This window comes from Pleuronectes platessa, chromosome 2, assembly GCF_947347685.1.
Source record: "Pleuronectes platessa chromosome 2, fPlePla1.1, whole genome shotgun sequence".
In the NCBI taxonomy this organism is placed as follows: Eukaryota; Metazoa; Chordata; class Actinopteri; order Pleuronectiformes; family Pleuronectidae; genus Pleuronectes; species Pleuronectes platessa.
The window spans coordinates 13,546,364-13,563,624 of NC_070627.1; the positions used below are offsets into that span (position 1 = coordinate 13,546,364).

The 17,261-nt window shown below is 40.7% G+C and overlaps 3 protein-coding genes across 3 annotated transcripts; all 3 read right to left on the minus strand.

The window, feature by feature from the left end:
- Positions 1-23: 23 nt before the first annotated feature.
- On the minus strand, positions 24-3,298 carry abhd14a (abhydrolase domain containing 14A). The gene is made up of 5 exons (XM_053437858.1): positions 2,927-3,298; positions 2,068-2,348; positions 1,751-1,866; positions 1,316-1,551; positions 24-746 (listed from the first exon to the last, which is right to left on the minus strand). The coding sequence occupies exons 2-5, from the start codon at positions 2,328-2,330 to the stop codon at positions 537-539; spliced, it is 825 nt and encodes a 274-aa protein (XP_053293833.1). The 5' UTR covers positions 2,331-2,348; positions 2,927-3,298; the 3' UTR covers positions 24-536.
- A 2,255-nt stretch (positions 3,299-5,553) lies between these two features.
- On the minus strand, positions 5,554-10,073 carry hyal2b (hyaluronidase 2b). Its single transcript, XM_053437773.1, has 4 exons — positions 9,873-10,073; positions 7,848-8,827; positions 7,642-7,731; positions 5,554-7,111 (listed from the first exon to the last, which is right to left on the minus strand). Exons 2-4 carry the CDS (start codon positions 8,796-8,798, stop codon positions 6,722-6,724), a joined length of 1,431 nt encoding a protein of 476 aa, XP_053293748.1. The 5' UTR covers positions 8,799-8,827; positions 9,873-10,073; the 3' UTR covers positions 5,554-6,721.
- A 1,904-nt stretch (positions 10,074-11,977) lies between these two features.
- tusc2b (tumor suppressor 2, mitochondrial calcium regulator b) lies at positions 11,978-16,294 on the minus strand. Its single transcript, XM_053437900.1, has 4 exons — positions 16,136-16,294; positions 15,112-15,334; positions 14,303-14,423; positions 11,978-14,210 (listed from the first exon to the last, which is right to left on the minus strand). The coding sequence occupies exons 2-4, from the start codon at positions 15,258-15,260 to the stop codon at positions 14,145-14,147; spliced, it is 336 nt and encodes a 111-aa protein (XP_053293875.1). The 5' UTR covers positions 15,261-15,334; positions 16,136-16,294; the 3' UTR covers positions 11,978-14,144.
- Between the last annotated feature and the right edge of the window lie 967 nt (positions 16,295-17,261).

Here is a 17,261-nt window from a genome sequence, read left to right on the forward strand (position 1 = left end):
ACAAAATAAAAAAACATACAAAACACATTTTTTTTGTTTTTATTTTAAGCTATTACTTCAGGTTTGTTTTCTGCATGATTGTCCAGACTTATTGCAAATATATTACATGCCTCTTTGCATATTTACAATAACCTATATGTCACCTACAAAAATGGTAACTGAAGCAAACACATTCCATGTTTTTACATGCAAAGAGAGACATGAAACACATGAAACTAAAAACTCACTATACAACCAACTATACAAGTGTGATGGCATTTTTAAAACAAGCTAGGCTGAACTCATCAAATGTATTGGTTGACACTCAAACTGAAAAACAATTAGTTTCTTAATGAAAATGTTGGACTGTTAGTGGTAACTACTTGATATTACATGCCAAATTCCATGTATGAAAAATCTATGCCCATGCTAATGGTCTTCAGTTGATGATGATATGACAATGATGCTCGCTTTTAGTCATTTTTAGCAGAACTTGTAACACATTAAACCACCCATTAGAGTTCCTCATTCTAATTTTCCCTTTTCTTTCCATCTTTCTACCCCATCTTCCTCTGCAGTTCCTCTCGTTTCAGTTTGCTGAGGAATTCGATCAATCCCTGGTGAAATTCCCTGGGTTTGTCCATGTAGCAGGCATGACGAGCTCCTTCTAACTTGAGCACAGAGTGATTTGGAAGTTGTATGAGGTTCTTGTGGGACTGGGCCCCCAGATTTGTGTCCAGGGCTCCAAACACGATCAGAGTGGGAGTCTGGAGGGAGAAGCACACAAGACTGAGAAGTCTTCACATAAACATTGACTTGTATAATGCTCTCTGAGGATACACAACCTTTTCATTACCTCTGAAACTGGGCAAATTGTTGATGTCTCTTGTATAGTACTAGCATAAGAGCCACTTATACTGACATTAGATACAGATTTATGGTCAAATATTTTGAATTGACAATATGATGATGCATGATGATCCAAAAAGTAAACATTGCATCATTGGAGGTTCCCATTTGTGAGGCTTCTCTGCTTTCTGGTTGTTTTAATGCGATGGTGAACTCACAAGACTGGATATAGTAAAGATGGACATCCAATAAGGCCTCACAGCTCATTCATGTTCTAGAGCCCCCTAGTGGGTCGATCTGGTCATAACTGAGTAGTATGGATTCCCCATTTAAAACACGGTGGTGATATATCATGCTGTCATTAGTAACACCTGTAAAAATCGTTTTACTCCAATAAAAAACGCTATTGAAAAGCTTTCCTTATTCCTGTTTTTGTTTTATATATATATATATAAATAAATCACCACATGATGTCTTCTTCTCTCACCTCAATACTTTGGTACTGCTGCGGAGTGTAACTTCGAGTGCCAACTGGGGCTATGGGGATGAAGCCATGTAGCTGAGCGCTGTTCTTCATGAAGAAGGGAATGGAGTAACGTCCACTCATGGAGGGGCTCAAAAGCACAGCCGACCTGACACCCAACGACTCCATGAACCTTGAAAGAAGGTCCACTCGACTCTGGTCGGTCTTCAGAGCCTCTGAGTCCGGGGATTTTCCATATCCTTCAAGTAAAGGAAGAATTGGTCAATTATTTTCTTTTCTTATATTAGCACAAATGTTATTCTCTGTATTAAATATCTTAAATATCTGTAGTTTAGATCAATTCCCTCAGCTGTGGAGCTGTCCGTGGTCCTTGCGTCCGTAGCAAGGGGGAATATTCAGCCCTTGCAACACAATATGTGTTTAAAACTTCAGTTCTACCTGGGAGGTCCATCGCCAGGGCTTGATATCCATGCGATGCCAGCAGAGCCATTGTGCCGAGCTCCTCCCAGGTTTTGGAAGTGAAGGCCTGGCCGTGCAGGAGGACGACTTGCAGCCTACACAAAGAAATAACATAACATCTTAACAACAACAATCATGTGGCACGTCAGAGCTGCAGGTAAGAGGCAGTGCCTGTGTTTATGTGCACTCGGGTCAAAGCAGTGAGTGATTATCATGAATGGTGTTTTCTCTCTTATACAATTGGTTGGAAGTAATAATGAAAAGGGCCAAGCAGGTCTCTGCTGCTGTCAGCTCACCTCGGCAATATCTGTCGTCCAGCGCTATCGACAGGCAAAGCCTCTCTGAAGAACAGCGGAGGGTCCCCGGGCAGCTGGCCGGTGCGAACGGACACGTTGATGGTTGGAACGGGAGAAGGAGAGGTGGCCATCAGCCCCATTCTTTGGGCTTCCAGAGACGGCTCCATGCTGCCCTGGCGAATGGACGGCAGCAGCAGGTACAGCAGTAACGTGGCCAACAGCACCAGGCCCAGAACAACGAGACGATTACGCAGGAAGTTCATTTTGTCCAGAGCGACCTCCTAGAAGAAATGGAAAACAGCAGCGACTGAGAAATATATAAATATTTGAGTTTTAGCTATTTTATAGACCTATGACATCTATAGATCACCAGATCCAGAAGTCAGTGATGGACTTGATGGGTAACAACTAAACAACTAAAAATAAGTGGTGGTGCATTAGTTGAACAGCATCTTTCTGAAAGAAAATACTATTTACAGGTGAAGGCTTTACTGGAACGTACAGCCTTTGGTAGACAAGTTTTGAAAAAGCACCTAAATCCCAGCAGCTACAGTGCTATAACATTAAAAGGTGGATGATATTTAGTAGTTTAAACGTGCAGGGAAACACAAATGATCTAGAAAGGGGCCCAAACTGGAATGATTTAAAGGAAAGTGAAGCTCAAAGGATGAAAAATAAGTGAAAAGTCAACTGATGAATGTCATTTAGTCAAAACATGCAAGAATACAAACAAGGATTAGTTATAGTGACCGGTCAACGCTCTTTGACTCTCTGTGCCGTGGATTCGGGTTTATTTACTAAAGGCTGAGTACAAGAGGAGCCCAGTGAGACCCGCTGGGTGTGCTGGAGGGAAACCTACCGACACACTGGAGACAGGCAGACTCGATCAGTGGAAGCGGGACGAGGCTGTCTGCTTCATCCTCTTCTGCACCGCTGTTCGCCACTGATGGGAAGGGTTGCAGGAAGGGTCGTCGCTGCTGGTCGTTAGCTCCCCAGAGCGATACAGACACACAACACTGGTGCACGAAGCGAACTACACGTTCGACTGCTCCAAATAACAACACCGCCCGTACATCCGGTGTGCCTCAGGCAGCGATACTGCGGGAAGTAAACACCAGAGATGAAGTGACACACGAGAGAACCCAGGAATCTGTTGAGTGTGTCGGCTCAGTGTTTAATCTGCCATCGTTTAAACCCTCCGTTTCCCGTCGGAGCAGTTTTGAAGCTGCACACCACCACAAGCAGCGTACGTCATTTCCTTGTAAAGCTGCGATGCAACAACAACATAAGAATAGTAAACAATAATAGTAAACAGTAATAATTGCTATGTTATTATACCATGTTGCTCTCTCTCTATAAATATATATGTATACATACATTATATATAAACACATATTCACAATGTACTTAAAAAATTTTTTACCTTTACTGTTACACAAGAATTCCCCACTTATCTATCTATAATAATAAAATAATAATAAAGTGTTGCGCGTAGATGCACTGTATGAATGTGTGTGTCAAACTGTATTGTAAAGCACTAAGTGGTCTTCAGAACTAGAACAGTGCAATATAAATACAGACCATCTAGACTTTTTTTTAATGAGCTGTTCACAGAAATAAAAGAAAGACAGGACAATACTTTTTTTTCTTTTTTATCCATTTTAATATTGAAATTCTTTGTTGTAAAAATGATATTATGAATTGCTTGTAAGTACAAAACTCTTTGATTGGGCACCAGTTTGGTTTCAAACAATAACATTATTGCACTTTGGCAAAATAAGGCTTTTAAGGTCATTTCCTCGCTAACAATGAGACAAAGCTGCTTCTAGAATGGAGAGGTGGATGGTAGAGGATCCAGATCTGGTCCCAAGTTGGATGAGATATTAATCCCTGCAGTAAATCCAGAGTCTCCTCCCATTTGGAAAAAATCAAACAATAAAAACAACAAGACGAAGAAAAGGTGCCCAGGAGAAAGAGAGGAGTGACATAATTCTGAGAATCGCAAACTGGACCCTCTCCTCCTCCCTGCTGTACCCTTACATCCTGATCATGATATCACAGACAGGATTTGTATCATACAGCAAACTTAGCATCCAGCACTGCACCCACAGGGTCCCTCAGGGGACACAGTCACATACCTTCCGTCAAATCCACAATACACATGAGGAGTAGATGATCCAAATTTGCATTGCCCCTCCTAAATCTGAGGTTCGACAATTGGCCTGAGCCTCTCTTCAAGGACCTTGGAATATACTTTTCAGGGGAGGCTGAGCGGTGCAATTCCCAGATACCAGTGACCTTCTTAAAAGGTTACTCTGAAAGGCTATCCTTTCTAAATAAAATAATCAAGAAGAACATTACAAAAAGATGTGTTTAAACATGTCTCTAAAAGGCCCATTCCAGTTTTTTCTGTTTAAGACACGTACTCAACAAATGTTATATTACTTCTGACTGGAGTGCATTTAAATGAATGCATTACATGTGTCGTAGGTAGAGGAGAATACTGTTAGTGCAAATTCAAAGGTTGAAACACTATCCAAGTAAAATGGCTGGCCCTATATGTTTAATGTATCTAGAGTGAAAAGGGTAAAAAGCCCCAAAAAGTGTGGATGCTTAATGCACTTCTTCCTTTACCCTCTTAGCCTGATATTAAAATGTAAAGAGGTATCCATGGCTTTTCAGTCTAGAATTGCTGGAAAACTTCATCAGCATTAGATATGGGTGACAAATTTCTTCTATCTTTATACCATCAAACAGATTTACCGTCTTAACGATCGTACACATCATATTTAAAAGATAATGACTAATTAATTATTAGAATATTTTCACACAGCAACAGAGTTAAAGACAAACAACGGTTAAGATTCACAGCCAATACATGAAACATTAAATGAAACATTAAATGGAAAAAACATCATTATATACTGTGATGTCTTGCTTGCAGCAAAACTACATATTTTCACCTAATGCATAAGAATCAAGCCAAGATTAAATTATACAGAAAATGAGTTAAAGTGCAGAATTTCAAAAGTCCAGCATACATAAACTGTTGTAATTTAATACCGGTTCTGTGTTTCTCCATTTTCCAGTTTATTTTAACAGTAACACATATTAGTTATTTCCCACCTCCTCACTAATTCAGGTACCTTTATACTTCTTTGAGCACTGCCAAGCAGAATAAATACAAACAGCTGCTGTATAAATATGAAACTGCTCTGCTAGTTTTATTCTAGTAAATATATTTACAAGTCTGAAGATGTACCGACAGTAGTTTCCATCAACACAGCGTCACTGGCAGGAACCCAGACACAAGCAAGTCAAGCTACACACTACACACAGTAAAACTGGTTATTGTGCACTGACTCCCATCAATACTGAAGCTGATATATCTGATAACCACACATTAGCCAATATTCTTTTCAGCATAAACACATGATTCTTTTTGTATTTCCTTGCTCAAGTGTTGAAGCCAAGACACACTACTGGAAAATTAACATATTCTTGCATTTATTCTGGATGCGTTAACATGATACTTGTCGTATTTGATAGACCTCAAGAAAATAACAAAATAAGGCAAATGGGATTCAAGCCTGTAGGGGGGGCTTGAATTCTTCTGAAGCGACTGTTTCTGTAACCATTTTACCAGCTTACCAGTCTATTAATCAAGATGAAATGCCACAAAAAGAAAAGAAAATTATAATAATAAGGCAAATGTTACACTACCTGGATGCTGAGCTTTTTCACAGTGACATCCAAGTAAGAGGTTACCATTTTCATCAAACAAATATTAACATTTGTTTGGATTTATGGTCCAGCCTCTCTTTTTTTAATGCACATTTTGCATTGCGCCCAAAGTGGGCTGAGATGAACATCACTGCACTAATGCAAAACCCTCATTGATCACAACATGTAAACAAAAGTTAAAACGCCTTTGGAGCCCAGTTAAGGCACAATTCTGAAAACTGAAACAGGCAGGTTCAGCCATGTTGTTTCAATGAGCCAAAGATAATCAAGAGATTTAACACTACATTTGCCACATTTATCACCATCATAATGTATTATTTATACGTCCATCTTAAGGCTATAGGTCATAGCACTTGATTCATCAACGGAAACACACTATTAGGCAGCAATCTGAAAAGCCAAAATACCTAAAAGTACCATTTTGTTGCACCGACAACTAATTAAATACTGTATGATGATTTGTTTCCACTCATTTGGCTAGGCATCATGTTGTTGTGTTCATCATAGGAAAGTACAGGTGGATTAAAACAAGTTAAATTGTAATTGTTTCTGCAGGGCCTGTCCAATCTGGAGGTCAAGGACAGCATGGAGCTTGACAAAAGCCTTAATATTTGGATTCGGTTTGTGACATAATTCGATGCAAGTTCATCCGCTGCCAAATGGATGCAAGGACATGAGTTCGAGGAGCTGAACCATGACTGGAGATCTCCCAGTGCAGCGTGTTAGACAGAAATATTACTTTCAGATGACCTGTGTGCTGGGATAAAAAGATCCTGTCATAGTGCGAGATGAGTGATGACGAGATTTCACCGTCACTTGTGCAGGGTAACCGGACACCTCTACATCACAAAGTTAGAGTTCTTTTCAGAGCTGACAGGCGCAGGTTAGGAGTTTGGGCTCCTGTGTTTCCTCAGTGTAGCAGAGTGAGGAGTCCTAGTGGGAGTAAAAGGCAAAGGGGCCAGGTCCCGAAGACAGAGGAGGCTCTATTCTGCCCTTTTTCTTTCAGAGCACAAGCCTCACCCCTGTACCCATGGTAGCACTGGCACTGGAAGTGTGTGTGGTAAAGTGTAAGCTCGGCTTGGCCAGGTGCTCCTGTAACCTTTAACTGGCCACCCTGACTGGTGATGCTGTGTGTTAAGGGGCTGAGGTGGAGGTACACGTCCCTGTCTGGTACTCTGCGAAGACAGCGACCGTGGGATTTACACATGACCTGGCTGCAGTGCTCTGCTGCTGTGGACACATTGAGCAGGTACTGGCCCAGGAGTCCCTGAAGATACCTATTTAGGATGGAGCAGCTCTCCTGGAGGATTAAAAAAAGAAAAAAGTTCCACCCAACCTCTAATCAATTAACTGCTCAGTGTCAAACAAATGCAGACATAATAGGGTATAGTGCATTAAATGCATTTATGTTTGAGCTGCGCACTGTGCATTTGAAATGAATGAATATAGAAAGCTGTTTTCAGACATGAACTCCGAACAATTGGGTTAGGGCCTTCTCCACAGTTTTCCTTACACACATTTCAACACAGATATCTCTGGAGCGTTGAAGTACGTGGTGGCCCAGCATGCTGGAAGCAGGATGTAACCTGTAAATTCCGCTGCTGGGATCCCATGTTTTTGTTTTGCTGCAGAGGATCTCCTGCTGCGTTCTCACAAGGGCGCGAGTGGACATTCTCCAGAGTGTTCACTAGGGCGCTGGCCAAACAAATTCGTCTCAGTCTGACATTTGCGTTCTCACACAGCCCCTTCCGGATAATGCCAGTAAATTATACGGGGTTCAATGTCTGAAAGCTTTAATTAAGTATAAAAACAAATAGAGAGTTCACTTACCTCGCTGCTTGCATAGGAGCTTTCCCCCCAGAAGATTATACCTGCGGCTCCAAGTGCAACACTCTCCCCGATGGTGGAGACCAGATCCATCTACAAAACGTTTACAGACACAGTTCAGTGGTGAATCATACAATGAGCACAAAAGAACACAACAACAGATTATGCAGCCTTGTGTGCTTTATTAATTATTGCCTTGGTGAACTAACCTCACTTAGAAGTGTCATCTGGTTCATATACGTAGGTCGGGTATAAACAAACACAGGATTTGCTAATCCATCCCCAACAGATGCCAGCCGCATCGCCTCCTTCACTCTGTTCCGGACAAACAGACGCCCGTAGTTTGAGGAGCGTAGAACCGAACCCATGTATATGGATGGGAAGAATGCAGTACATTCCATCCACAGCCAGTTCAGTTGATCATTGCGGTCCATCTCCACTGAGGGGCAACGGCCTGTGTAGTTTTTCAGTCCATTCCTGTAATCATGGTTGTAACAGTCTGGAAACAGGTAGAAGCCCCACAGTTGATTGGGCCTCAGACTCTTGGCCAATTTTAAAGTTTCCAGCATAAACTTACGAGCTGACGACTCAAATTCCTGTTGTGCAACTTTAGCCACTTGGTCTGGGGTCCACCCAGGATTCTTCTTGGCCAACATTTCACGAGATTTACTTCGATAAACGTCTTTGCTATCCCAATTTCGGATCCAAAGTGGGCGCCACTCCTCCCAGTCGAGAACAGCCAGGCCTTTTGCATCTGGCTCACGGATGTACTTCTGCACGCCTCCGGGCATCTTTTCATAGTGCTGAGCGAGGCTGGCGAGCTGTGGAAGACCCCCATTCACTGCGGTGCCATCGCGCTTGTAATAAGGATACAAGCCGAGACGCTCCTTGTAGAAAATTGTGAGATTCTGCCGGACAAAGCCCTCATTGGGAGACGCCACAATGTCGAACTGGTCCAGAGACAGAGTTACACGATGTCGCGGGGCACACTCCTGTGTTGGGGCATTCCAGGCAAGAAGAAATGGCTTGTGGGAATATAATGGCCATCTTGTCTGCTTCATGTCGGCTGAACATAAGACTGTCCATACTGTAAACAGAGTCAGAAGCAGCCAAGGCAGTTGGCCAGCTGCAGTGAAGGGAGAGTGGAATACAGCCTCCATGGTCACTTCTCTCCTTCTCTAGTCTTTCTCTAGAAGAAGAAGGCAGTTTGGTTAAATTCAGCCTTAATTTAAAAACCACAAATTGTTCCAAATACATCTACAGATGATGCAGGGATACAGCACTTTCTCTAATTATGTCACAATTATTCAATATATGAAACATAACATCTGTAGGTTGACGTTCAGATAATATTTACTGACTTTCAGGCAAAGTATTTCAACAATGGGGGAATTGATAGAGTACTTAATAAATATGGTTTGGATATCATTAATGTGTAAACCTATCGTATGACTAAGAACCCTCAAATCAAATACAGAGATTACTAGACACCATCAAAGTTTTGGTTTGCAGAAAAAACAAACGGTTTATCGGCTCAATTATCCCCTCTCTCCTCCAGTCTATTTATTTGGGGGGGATCTCTCCACATTTACTAATTTAAGTTCACCACTCGCCAATTGGACCCAGACTGACCCTTTTCTGTTATAACCCTTAATTATATGAAATAATCATCTGATATGCATGCACTTTTGAGATGTATTGTTTAAGGTTCTCTTGTTATTTCAGTTTAAACTTCTTGACATTTGATGCAACAGTTTTTTAATTTTATATATATATATATATATATATGGCCGCACTAATCTACTCATGTTTATGTTTATATGTTTATGGTATTCCTTGATTGTTTTTTATTTCTTCACCAGGTCCTTGTGACAAACATTTGCGAGGATTTTGTCTGTTGAGATAAAATAATAAAATGCACTAAACATTGAAAAGATGATAAGAGCTGATAGTTGCCAGTATTACCACGTATGCTGTAGTCATCAGCTTCCTGTTTGACACATGTTCAATAATTAATTTTGCTTTGGAAATCAGTTCGAGGAAGTAACTGAGAAGTAGCGGAAATGAAAGCGGAAAGAGGGTCAAACAGAAACAAACCAGCTCTTCGCTGCAGACTGGCTTTTCTTTCAGATTGTTTGAAACTGACTTGGTCCCTTTAGCTGTGAACAGTGTCATTGAAAGTGAACGGTCCACGTTAGCTAGCGGCTCGCCTCGGCTTCCTGCTCCGGTCTGACCTGTTCCGATGAGGAGGGCGACGCGTGTTGGTTCCACTTCCACGCATGTAACCGTCGGATCGTTGACTCTTCCACGGCCCTGCCATGTGAGAACTACCGGCCGCGGTTCAGCTTGAATCCATGTCGGTGCGAGAGGGAGCTGACGCCGAGGAGGCTCCCACTGAGCGGAGCACACAGACGGAGGGTTGAGCAACAACAGCTCGAGTCACCCCCACAGTCACCGAAGGGGCGACTCAGATCAGCTACTTGTTTTGGGGAGCTTTTTGAGAAAACATAAATCGCGGTTATCTGTAGCATTCGCACAATTTTAGAAATTTTTAAATCATAACCCCATGTTTAAATGTTGTATTTCTATCTTGAAATGTGTGGGAGGGTAAATAACATTTCAGTGCAACTCAACCCCCCCTCAAATAGAGGCCAAAGTAGACTGGTCCGCAAACACACACTCCTGTTACGTCACACATGTAACCAGAGCAGCGGTTTTTAATGTGACTTCCTGTTTTTAATCCTTCAAACTTTTTCTACAGATATAAATAGGATGTTGATGTCCATTGAATTTGTTACAAGATAAGAGTGATAAAGGGCTGAAATAATTTAAATTGGTGCTTTTTAAATAATGATTTAATTATTTTCCTGGCACAAAAGGATGAATGAATAACAACAAAAACAAAATAAACAAATATCAGTATCTATATCGGCTTGATTATTGTTTTAAACATCGGTATCGGCCAAGAATTTCCTATATCGGTGCATCCCTAATTTTTACTCATTGTCATTGTCATCATTGTCAACACCCTATGTTTTGTCAAACACCTGAAAAGCTCTTTGAATTGCTTTTGATTTATATGAAAGGAGGTTATTTAACATACGTTTGATTGACAAAAAGTGTTAATGTAAAAAGATCATATAAAAGAACGAATAGAGCACTAGACTTTACATTATGAGGGTGAAGGATATGACGTTTATTTTTAAGACTCAGGCTCCACACAAAAGACCACAAAATTACATAAGGGATTGAATTTTGATTATTTGATTCTTGTAGATCGTCAAGGTAGTTCAAATTTTTACTTTTCAAAACACCTTTGAGAAGGTCATTCTGAAAAATCTTTATAAATATATCCATATCTCAAGAAAACATTTGTTACAGAAGCAGAGCATCTCCATATCCCCTACATCTTTCTTTTTTTTTGAGGACGCTCAATGCATTTTATGTATAGTATACTAGTATAATTCCTAATGATCAGATTTTCCAAAATAATGTATCTTACCAGCAACCTCTTGCTCTCCTCTCTCCAGGCGAAATCAGATGAATTGGGCTGTTCCAGTTGATCGAGATCAGGATGCGCTCAGGTAAAGCTTTTTCTTCTACTACATTATCGTATCCATTCATCAGAGAAGAGCGACAGAGTTGTTGGTGCTGTGTCGAAATCCACCACTGACCAGTGCTTTAAATATCCAGCAGACTCCACCTCTGTTTGAACTCGACTTTACTCCCATTTTCAACAGGCTGTTGCTTCTCTGACATCAGAAATATTTCAAACATATAGTGTTTAAAGTAGATTGCTTTAATGTCCCTAACAGGGCACACAAAACCAAAGTATTTGTATTCCAAGGCTTTTTTGCAGTTTATTAGTTATTTCAGATTAAGACTGTGGAAGCACCAAGACAGCACAGTAAATAGTTCATGATATTTTTATGACTGAAACCACAAACTTAAAATCATATAAAATACAGGAAATCTGGCATTGAATACAAGCGAATTGTTTTAGAATTCAAATAATGAATGTATCTAAAAGTGAAATTTTGCTTGGTATCATAATCTTTTTTTCTGTGACAGCAACACATGTGACAATGCTGCTTTATTCCTATTGTACACTGGGTCCAAACCAAGGTTTAATTGAATCCTATGTGAGGATACGTAATTCTTAGATAACTGGTTATGATTCATGCAATCACACATACACAGTTTTCAAGAACTGAGAAATAAAATATATCTTATTTATAAATCTAAGTTAAACTAAATGGGATCATCAATCCTTTGTGAGTCAATGAATGACCTTGAAAATACATTGTGAGATCTCTGTTTGAACATATGACAAATAAAACACATTTAATTACTTTTATTGACAAATCATATATTTTAAAACCATTTCTTAAATTACACCATGATTAATTTGTAACCTCAAATATGCAGTTACACCTCCTGACCTGTGGATTTCTCTCCTGAAGACTATGTTGGTAAATCAACAGTTCCTCTTGAGTTCACTGCTGTTGTTTAAGCATGGCAGGTTCCTACAAAGAATTTAAAAATAATAAACACATTCTTGCTAGTAAGCTAAAAGATTACCGTGGTCTTTGTGAGCATCTCAAAACCTGCCCAGACTTTAGTCAGAAAAGCCAAACCATGGGCAGTTTGCTGAGTCAGATCTTTTAATTTGACCCTAATGCCACAATTCACCTCATGGCCTTGCATAATATTACAGTTTTGTGAAAGTAAACAACAAAAAGTAATTGTAATGCCATGTCTCCCTCAGACACAACTGATAGAAGAATTCAGCCAGAGGACTTGTGCAGAGTAAATTAATTTCATGGAAGCAATAAAGTGGAGTGGATTTTGGCACAGTCCTGTTTATCCTCTGAGGAGAACAATATCAGAGACGGCTTTGCAGAAACCACTTTCTCATGGAGACAGGGAAATTGATGGCCTTCACTTCTCTCGACATCATCCATTCTTCATTAGCACACACAAATACACACACATTGCCAATTAGTGTTTCGCCTTAGAAATTTCCTCTGCAGGTGGCTAATGTCATCGCAGGTGGAGGTCGGGAGCATTATTTCCACAACATTGGCGTCCCCGTCAGTTAATTTTAGTGTTTACAACGTCTGACAAAAAGCAGAATTATCTGCCATTACAAAAGACTCTTGTAGCCATATTAAATAATTCTGATACAAAGACTAACCACATTTAAATTCTGATGAATGGGTTTCCTCACACTCATTACAGACTAAAAGTATTTTAATAGTCCTGATGTGATTAAATAAATACAATTATTTTACATAATTATTATACAGTAAAATAGGATTCTATTTTACAAATAGTTGTCTCCAGTCGTCTAAAGGTAACTCACTAGTTTCTTTATCTTTCACGCCTAAATCCTTCGATACAAGGAAGAGGCTTTAGTCAAATGATGACTGGTATTGATGCACTATATGTATATGGTAGATGAGACCCCTGACAAATTTGTCAAACAAGTGTGTATAATTGCTGAAATCTGCCAATTGAATTTGTACTTGTTTCAGTTGTGGTATGTTAACTCTCTGCTGGCTGCTTATAATGCTCTAATTCCCTTGAAAAATTCCCACGGCCTTTGTGTCCTGAGGCATTTACAGCCAGACGTGTGTAGTAACTATAATCTGCACCGGTACAAATAAAGTCATTATACGCCATTAGTGTGTAAAGTACATCCTTAGATTTGACCCCCCCCTTGATCTTGATGATTTGCAACTAATTGCACTCTACTGCTGTTCAGTGATAATGTATGGATATTAAAAAAAAGGGACCATGACACAGTTCACCATTTTAAATTGTAATTAAAAAAGTTATAATAAATTAAAAGTGAAACATAATATGCGGAAGCAGCAAAGAAAACAACAGGATCTCTTGCTGCTGTTACTGTGTACATGTGAGGCTCGGAGGTCACTGAAGCCAGTCCATCCATGACGTTAATCCACTTCAGATTTCTTGGGCAGCTGATTGTCAACTCCCTCGGATGTTACCGATAAGCTGATCCTGTTCCATGCATGATAAATCATGAGGGTGTCAATAAACTAAAGTGTGCAGCTAAAGGTTCCTGCTCTATATATACTGTGACAGGAGAGAGAACTGGTTACATTCTCCTTGAACTCCTAGAGTTCAGTGAATCATACCAGAAAACAATCTGCAGCAACAACTCCAGGACTGTCACGATTACCTGCGTCTGCACACACATTCACACACACATGCACACAAACCATGATCTGTAAACTGAGCTGGTTTTGCCAACTTGGCACCCTTCCATGTCCCCACCGGTGACCTATTCTGTGTCTGAACACAAGCCAAAAGATCACATGCAGAGGCTCAGCAACATTGCATCTGCCTGTCCACATAAGAGCATCAAATATATCAGGAGATCAGGTGTTTTTTAAAAGGTGGTTCAGGCTTCCAGCTGAGGGGAAAACCACGGGACGGAGTTGACACAGTGGCTCGTCTGAGACAATCCTCAGACATTGTCATGCTTCACAGAGGACAACTGGGAAATCTACATGGATGCATGGGTGGTCCAGCTTTATAATTCCCTGAAACAAAACAAGAGAGATTGAAATTATCTGCCCTAATAATACAAAGAACTGGTGAATACAGTCCTAGTTTAGATTCCTAATTCCCTTACCTGAGCTGTTAGATTTTTTTGGATCCTTTTCAGTTTGGCCCTTTTTCGTCCATTTTTTGTCACAATTGTTTCTTCATAGAACTCGTGGGCCAAGTCGCCGTCTTCATCAAAGAACAATGAGCTGCAGCAGAGAGGAAAACATTATTATACATCTAAATATTGTGCCTGAGCGAATTCAAAACTCTGTAAAATCAAGGCTTACAACAAGGCCGAATAATTTCACATAATCTGGAGAAAAAAAATCTGCACACATTCTGCATTTGCTCCCAACGTGAGTGCCAGTATGCACAACGGCAACAAAAATAAAATGTGGTGTTTGTATGTCAAGACCACAAAGCCATGAGCAAAGGAAAAAACATCAACCAGCTGCTTAGTTGGCTGAAGCCTCAGCTCTGCTGGACTGTCAGCTCTTTTCTTGTGGGTAAAGTGCTGTTTTTTGAAAGGTCAGGGTGAACGGTAAGCTAACAGGTCAGCTATGAGTGTGGAAATACCCCTTGGTTAACAGATGTGTATGGGTGGAGAGCTAAGACCACTACTGAAACACCACGTCTGCAGGAACCAAACAATGCTAACATGTCAAAATTTAACGAGTTTTCTCTGGAATATTTCGGACGTGAAGGGGACAGGAGGATATAAAGTAATCTCAAAATGATAAAACTCCAAATTATTAACCTAATACTGATTTCACTTGTCAGTATAAGCATTTATCTTGTGGGGTTTCGCGATAATAACACCATAACATTGTATCAGTCCGCTATAATCGTAATATATTTCCGAAGGTCCCACGTGATCCCGAGGCTGCTACTTACCTTCGTCTAGTAAACACAAAAGGCGTTGCGCCTCGGAAACTTCGAACTCTGGCCAGGGGCTGCTCATCTCCATCTTTGGTTGGTTCTTCCACACTAACTGGGCCAGAAAAAGGCCAAAATCCTTTGGATCTGGAGCCGCTGCCACCCATCTTCAGCTGCAGCACATTATTTTCTTGGATCACAGAACTGGCAGTGGGGCTACAGCGTCACTGTATCAGGTGACCTTCAGGATAAAAAACACAGGAAAAGAACACATGAAAGGTTAATTTCTTCTAATCTATTATGCAAACAGGCAAAATTATTACAATATCACGATTTAACAATTCAATTTTTATATTAAAGAAATAAGAAAACCCCAAAGTTCGAGATCCTGGTTTTGTGAGGCCAATATTAATGGTACCATAAGAAAACAAATGCACAGAACCTACAGCCAATGCAGAAGCTACCGTAGATTCAGTGATTATACATCCATGTTTGGCTAAGTTTACTTTTCTTGTGGCTGACAGAAGAGACACAGGAAACGAAGCGAAGTCTGCTGAAGAGTCCAGCTGGTTTATAATTCACACGTTCTTAAGGTCTGAATGTAGCAGGCCGGTGACATGACAGTACAACCTCACATGAACACAGCCCTTCCTCAGACACACGGAGGACCCCCACACTGTGTCATGGTGTGTAAATCCAGTGTCAGACATTTAGAAAAGCCCAGAACACATTAGTCAGCTGTGCTCGTGTCCAGAGGGCTCGTTAACCATTCGGCTACCTGGAGAGGGAAAGCTAACGTTGCTAACCCGAAGCAACAACATGCAGAATCAGCCCCTACACGTGTGTTACTCGCTGTCATGTAACTTTACGCCCTGGCTGCTAACGTTAGCTTCGGACAATTAGCTCCCCGCTGCTAGCATTAGCCAGGTCGACATGTTCCTATCTGCTTTTATAGGGCAACGTTCACTGACGAAATGCCAAAAAATACGATTAGCTGCTTTGCTAACCGGCGTCTGTCGCTACCGTTGAGTTGAAAACGTACCTAAAGCGGCCCGGTCGCCGGGGAGAGGGTCGCTTGTGGGATGATACAGCTGCACAACCTCGGAGCTTATAACATATACACACACACATACACACACACCTCCGAACTAGCTGTTTATGCTAACGTAACACGTTGTTCTTCCTGGCTTCTTTTTACTGTCGTATGCAGAGGAAACGCGAGGAGGTGTCGCCGCGGCGTGGACGGGAGGGGAGGGACAGAGATGGCAGCACACAGCGAAACGTAAGAAATGTACCATATCCACATAGCCCAACCAATGAAGAAGAAAGTACACGTGCTATATATTAAAATCTATTTTACAGACATTTGTAAAATAAATATTTTTTTATTTATTTTGTAAACAAGTTTATTTTGTAAAAAAGTTGTGAATGTATTTTTGACAGGAGAAGACGTTCCACAGTTACATGGCAACTAAATGCTTAATTGTCAGCCCTGGCTTCTGATTGGTTAAATGGTTTAATACAACACTACTCCTTGACCGTGTTTATGTTCCTATGTATGGTTTTGTATCTGAAGAAGACAAGTTTTTCAGTTAACTTTTCAGCCGGACTTCAGAGTTCTGTTGAAACCCCACAGTCCACGAGGAACAAGAAATAGACAAAGCCAAACTCACAGTACCCTTGTTTTTATTTGTCCTCTTTGTAACTTCGTAACAGCTGTTTTGAATTGTGCTATATAAATAGAGTTATTATTCATATTATTATCATCATGTGGCCAGCAAATACTTCTATCTACCTGGGGCTGTTATCCAGAGGTTGGGTTTAGCATTAGTTGCAAATAATGAAACTCTTAATTCTGCATCAGGCAATGGCTTTCGAGGCAATAATGTGCTTCCACATACATAGCAACAGCTTGCATGAAGTCCATATTCAGCTTCAGCTTAACTTTACCAGCTTCAGGATGAGTTTGAACACATAAGACAGGCCTTAACATCCAACACCAGAGCCTGATCACACCTAATCTGGGGCCATCTGAAAGTAAATTACTGCAGCCAGGCTCCAAATACCTTGTGGGAAGCCTGCTCTGAGGAGTGCACACTGTTATTACATTTTTAGCGAATAGGACAATATGGTTAATATCCCTTCAATGTTTGAAGGTCTTCCACTAA

Bases quoted from the DNA above. Each gene is read 5' to 3' on its own strand.
- abhd14a (XM_053437858.1), bottom strand. From the start codon at position 2,330: ATGAACTTCCTGCGTAATCGTCTCGTTGTTCTGGGCCTGGTGCTGTTG. The intron at 1,552-1,750 runs GTAGAACTGAAG...CTTTACTTGAAG, and splicing joins CCTGGCGATGGACCTCCCAG to GATATGGAAAATCCCCGGAC. The intron at 747-1,315 runs GTGAGAGAAGAA...TTCTCCCTCCAG, and splicing joins AGCAGTACCAAAGTATTGAG to ACTCCCACTCTGATCGTGTT.
- hyal2b (XM_053437773.1), bottom strand. From the start codon at position 8,798: ATGGAGGCTGTATTCCACTCTCCCTTCACTGCAGCTGGCCAACTGCCT. The intron at 7,732-7,847 runs GTTAGTTCACCA...AACGTTTTGTAG, and splicing joins AGATGACACTTCTAAGTGAG to ATGGATCTGGTCTCCACCAT. The intron at 7,112-7,641 runs GTAAGTGAACTC...TTAATCCTCCAG, and splicing joins GCTCCTATGCAAGCAGCGAG to GAGAGCTGCTCCATCCTAAA.
- tusc2b (XM_053437900.1), bottom strand. From the start codon at position 15,260: ATGGGTGGCAGCGGCTCCAGATCCAAAGGATTTTGGCCTTTTTCTGGC. The intron at 14,424-15,111 runs GTAAGTAGCAGC...TCTCTGCTGCAG, and splicing joins TTTGTGTTTACTAGACGAAG to CTCATTGTTCTTTGATGAAG. The intron at 14,211-14,302 runs GTAAGGGAATTA...GTTTTGTTTCAG, and splicing joins AAAAAAATCTAACAGCTCAG to GGAATTATAAAGCTGGACCA.